This window comes from Cyprinodon variegatus, unplaced genomic scaffold (genome assembly GCF_000732505.1).
Source record: "Cyprinodon variegatus isolate N-32 unplaced genomic scaffold, C_variegatus-1.0 Scaffold138, whole genome shotgun sequence".
NCBI lineage: Eukaryota > Metazoa > Chordata > Actinopteri > Cyprinodontiformes > Cyprinodontidae > Cyprinodon > Cyprinodon variegatus.
The window spans coordinates 1,093,687-1,098,833 of NW_015150591.1; the positions used below are offsets into that span (position 1 = coordinate 1,093,687).

The window sequence follows — 5,147 nt, forward strand, 5'->3', positions numbered from 1 at the left end:
AGTTTTAAAATATCGGCATATCGGATATCAGCCAAAATCCCAATATCGTGCATCCCTAATATTTTTACCCCTTTTTCCCGCTGTCCTCCCTTATTAGCAGTCTCCTGTAAATATCCCGTATAGTTGTAATATAAAGGCCCTTCAAAAGTGCTTTAAACTGCACCACTGTGACAGTAAATACAACATATATATTCTGGCTAAATCTGTATCTGCTAGGAGGAGAGATCCAACGGTTTGGCCTTGGAATTCCTTACCCCTGATGTTGTGCCGGCTGCTGTTCAGTAAATGTTGGACTAATTGAAATCACTTCAAGCCTGCATGCAGGAGGAGGTGAAGCAAACTTGTCCATTGGAAAGTTGCCCGACTCATTTAGATGTTCTGTTAGTATTTAGGCGTGCATGCTTATTTGTAGACGAATGCTTACAGAGATTACAAATAAATAGTTCATAATGCCCTTGTGATAGATGAGGTCGCTTTTGACTGTTTATGTCTTCTTCTCTTGTATCAACAGCTAGCTCCACAGCCAGATTAAGAAAACAGGATGTAACGCAGGACTTGATTTTGTTTTAGTTGTGATCATCACTTTATGTTTTTGTTGTTGTTTTGTCAGACATTCTTTCATGTTTAGTTCATTTGTTACCAATGTCAACCATTCTAACTTGCTGAAGACATTCATCCTCTTCTTACAGGGAGCTATAAAATACAAAGCTGCCAAAATTAACCTAAGTGCATATAATTTACTAAATTACAATCCTGCTTTTAATTCTAAAAATACGGGGGGTTCTTTTTTATTCATGTTGATACCTCTGGAATAAAGTAACACCCCTTTGATTTTTTCAATTTGATCTGTTTAAAATGGCTCTTAAATTTATTTCATTGAGATTAAAGTTAATAGGTCTGTTAAGGGCAAGGATAAGGGAAAGGATAGCATTTAGCAGAAATGTGGAAAATCTGTTTATTTAATTGAGAAGTCCACAAAAAGAAAAAGTTAGGATTAGAAAAAAATGTCTTCCTAAGTTTCCCAACAAGGGCAATGGAGTTAACAGAAACAATAGAGATAGAATGAAGCAGAATGATAAAATAGGGGTCCCTTTGTCCTCCAGCAGTCTAAGCCTATAGCAGCATAACTATAGAGCTAGCTCGGGGATAACCTGAGTTCCCTAAGTTCACATTCAGAAAGAAAGTTTGTCCAAAACTGTGAAAACTTAAAACCACTGAACTTGGGTTTAGATTTCCTCCAGAACTTTTGGTGTATTTTTTGCCCCGTGTTTGACAAAACTAATGTTAAAAATATAATGAAGTAAACACAGAACAGTGTTTAAACATGCCAGCAAACAGCAGTCAAGGATTCTTTATGTAAAAACTTTAAACGAGTGTAAATTCAAACTTTGAATTGACTTAATCTTGAAATAAAGGAATTTAACAAAAAGAACTGTAAATAATGGTCTGAATAAAGCATCCTCCGATTATCAGTTATCTGATGTGCAGAAGGGTGCACATTACTTTTTAAAGTAATGCCATTGAGACATAAACGAAAAGTCTTGAAGCTTTACTTGTTATTACTTGTTATTATTTTTTGTATTCAGTCTCAACTGTGGGATGCTAATTAAAACAACACCACGCTTTCCTCATTTTTTATTTATAATTTTTTCTCCTTCTTTACAGTTATAAAATGATGTTGAATAGAAATACAATGAGATTTATGCAGGGTATCATAAACTTTAACCTCTTGGACACTAGGCCTGTTTTCAAATTGAATATATCTCAAGAACTACAAAGTTTATTTTAATTGTTTTGGTATCAAAATAAAGGCAAGACCCCAGAGAATATGTTACAGGTCTAAAAACCATCTTGGGGCGAGTGCTGAGGACCCAAATTTGGGTCCTCATGTTATGAAAAGGTTAAATAATTATGGAATAGTTTAAATATAAGAGTTATGATATTGAATTCAGGTAATTTAACTTCTTCTTGTCATATGTCTGAGGTCTTCCTTATCATCGTGATGTTTGCTGAGAGAGCTTCATATTTGTGAACATTTGTCGCTGTTTGGTGTGGTGTTATTTGGAAAGCTTATAAATGCTGTCTCAAACAAAAGAATGTAGACAAGCAGTAAAAATGTCAAGCCTCAATTGTCTTCGTATGTCAGAGTTGAAGGTTATTACCTCGGGAGAGTTTAAAGAGATTTATTTCAGCTCATGCTGTGTTGAGGTCATGGATTTTTACCGGGTTTTCCACACTGGTGGTGCTGAAGAGAGAGGCTGTGGTTTGGGGCGTTAAAGCCAAAACAGTCTAAAGAATCATTAGAACAACCATGGGAACCTCTCCCTGAATGAATGAGCTCTCAACTTTTCCATCTCCAAAAAGGTTTGGCTCCAAATCCATGTTTTGTTCAGAGCAGCCAGGCTCATTGCTCTGCTAGCGTTTAAAAGCAGTTCTGATTGCCACAAAAAATTTTCTACAGCACCTCAATACTTCCAAGCAATATCCATAATTGACATATTTGGGTGCATGCATATTTCTTGTCTATTTCACAATCTGAGGAGCGCTTTTCAAGAATAAATGTTAGAACCCAGCAGTCCCTACAGACTCCTCGCTGTTTATGTTGCCTGTAAAGTTCTACTTTGAAAGCATGATTAGAGGGAAAACGTCAAAACATTATAGCCCAACATCAAATGCACCATTCGACCAACAGCCAGATTTCCCATGCTACCTGCAGACAGATTTGGAGGCTGTTTAAAAACTGTATCCTTCCTCAACAGTCAGGGATCCTCGGTTATTGCCCTCTTTTCAACAAGGGAACCCTTGTTTTCCAGTGTTTCACTCCGCTTGCATGTGCAGAACTGCTCTGTGTGCGTCTGCTGTTTTTTTTTTTGCAGACCATCATCAGTCTCATTCTTCATTACAGCTGCAGAGGCTGAAGTCACCTAGCTTGCCTTGAGAGAGATCTTAGAAGCTCATTAACAAATAAAAGACCAAAGAAAACAGTAGTAGGTAGAAATAAGAGCAGATCATAACTTTTTGTTGAGGTAATAATACAGTTTTCTAAAAACTAGAAGAAGATCACTATCAGGACTGCACAGGGATGTAGGTTTTGAAATTGTTGCCCTGCAGAAAAATAGTTTTGGGTTTGAATTTGTCTGTTTGGTGTTTGGATGTTTCCTGCTGCTTAAGTCAGATTTCTCCAGTGCTCCTTCAAGTAAGTTACGGTAATTAGCATCTCTAATGCTGTCAGTTTGGTTAGTGTTTGCATGGGTTAATATTCTGGCCCCTTAAAGACTGTATAAAAAAAAAATGTCTACAGCTTATTACTCCGAACATACAGTGAACATAGAATGGATATTTTCTTTTTGGTTCTGAAATGTTTGTCTGAAATACATTTATTAATTGGTTCATTCATTTATTAATTCGTTGGTTGATTTGCTCATGATTGATTACCAGTATTTAGATCTGCACAATGTAATAAAACACAAAAATCATCCCCATACTGTTCCAACAATCACATAACCTTTTTTGTGATGCTTCCTTGCAGAAATTGGACCGGTAACAATCACAACAGACCCAGAGAAGTTCCAGGATGAGCTCAGAGAGTTGTACGTTCAGGTGGGTTCATGCATCCCATCCATCAAGGAAACAGCAGCTGTAGTCTGGGCGCTCAGGTCACGTGGACGTCATATAAAGACTACAGGAGGTTATGATCCTCATACCAGACGTCTGTGTTAGAAGATCTATGAGCTGTTGCTCAGTTGTCTTCATTGGATGCCAAAAGAAATGTTGAAAGAAAAAAATAAGACCGACATATCAGTAATTACAGACCAGATAAGAAGTTAACCTCAGATGCCATTGAAGAGGAACATTTAAGCTGTTCTTGCAGCAGGAATAATAAAAGCAACATTTAGCAGGTATTAATTAGTACAAAAAAGATTTGTTTGACAAGTATTCTGAATAAAGTGGCTAAAAGATACCTTTTAGTAACGATAACACAGATTGATAAACGTAAAGAAGACATCTTTTGATGAAGCGCTTTGGCAACTAACTTGCATATCTTGCATATCCTGTGTTTAAACTTGCCTGCATATCTATAGAGTGTAGCATGGAAACAATCCATGTTCTTGCACAACCTTCAGGCAGTAATTCTTACCCTCACCTGTTACCCAAACACTCCTGGTTAGAGATTAGCCTAAGAAAATAAAAAGAGGGATTTCTGTTCAAGATAAAAGGCAGAGCTGGATGAAAAAACAACAGTGCAGGATTGCTACAAAGCTTAATGGTGGGTGCATGACTAGACTAACAGTCCTCAGATGGAGGAAAACAAAGAGATAAAACTTTGAGATTTTTATCCGCTGATAAGGTATCCACTTTATAAAAGGTTTTATTAGTCTCTGATAAACAGAAGGTTCTGGACATGATTCAGATTCTTTTTAATAACTTTAATCCAAAGTAATGTGTTGAAGAGAGATAAAAAAGGTTAATGGGTTTGGAAGAAATATGAAATAAAGTTTAAAATAGGAAAGAATTCAAGAGGAAGACTTTAACCCCTTCAGCCATCCCTGAATCATCGTAAAAAACTGGTTAGAGGAGATTCATAATTTGGTTAAACATTATTTATTATTATTATTTTTTTTTTACCTCTCTTTAAGCCAAATTGTAAGATTAGCACTGTAGATTACATGCAGGTAGACTCAGTGCTAACAATGCGACAGTGGCGTGGAATGTAGGAGTTTGCCCTTTAATGAAATAGTTGATAGTTCAAGCCCCGGCTTTCATTGCTGTGTCCTTGGTGGTCAGAAGGCCCAGTGGCACCAGTGTACATCAGCTTCGCTTCTGTCAGTCAGCCCAAGGCAGCTGTGGTCACAATGTAGTTTGCCACCATCAGTGTGTGATAAACAGAGATGGCAAAAGTACTCACTTTCCGCACTTAAGTAAAAGTACAGATACTTGTGTTAAAAAATACTCTGGTACAAGTGGAAGTACTGATTAAACTTCTTTACTTAAGTAAAAGTAACAAAGTACAGGCTTGTACATTTACTTAAAGTATAAAAGTAAAAGTAGAAACCACTTTTTTCATGCCGTTGCCTACATTTTAAATGGATGTCTGCCAATAGGACTAGATCTCCGTTGTGTTCATTTTCAATCATCTCGTCGTCCAT

General features: G+C 36.8%; 1 protein-coding gene across 1 annotated transcript in view; it reads left to right on the top strand.

The window, feature by feature from the left end:
* Positions 1-5,147, top strand: part of hmcn1 (hemicentin 1) — a 175,905-nt gene that overhangs the window by 31,607 nt on the left and 139,151 nt on the right. Inside the window, exon 2 of the mRNA XM_015376644.1 lies at positions 3,530-3,600. Coding sequence (XP_015232130.1) covers positions 3,530-3,600 — 71 coding nt within the window. The remainder of the gene's footprint in view (positions 1-3,529; positions 3,601-5,147) is intronic.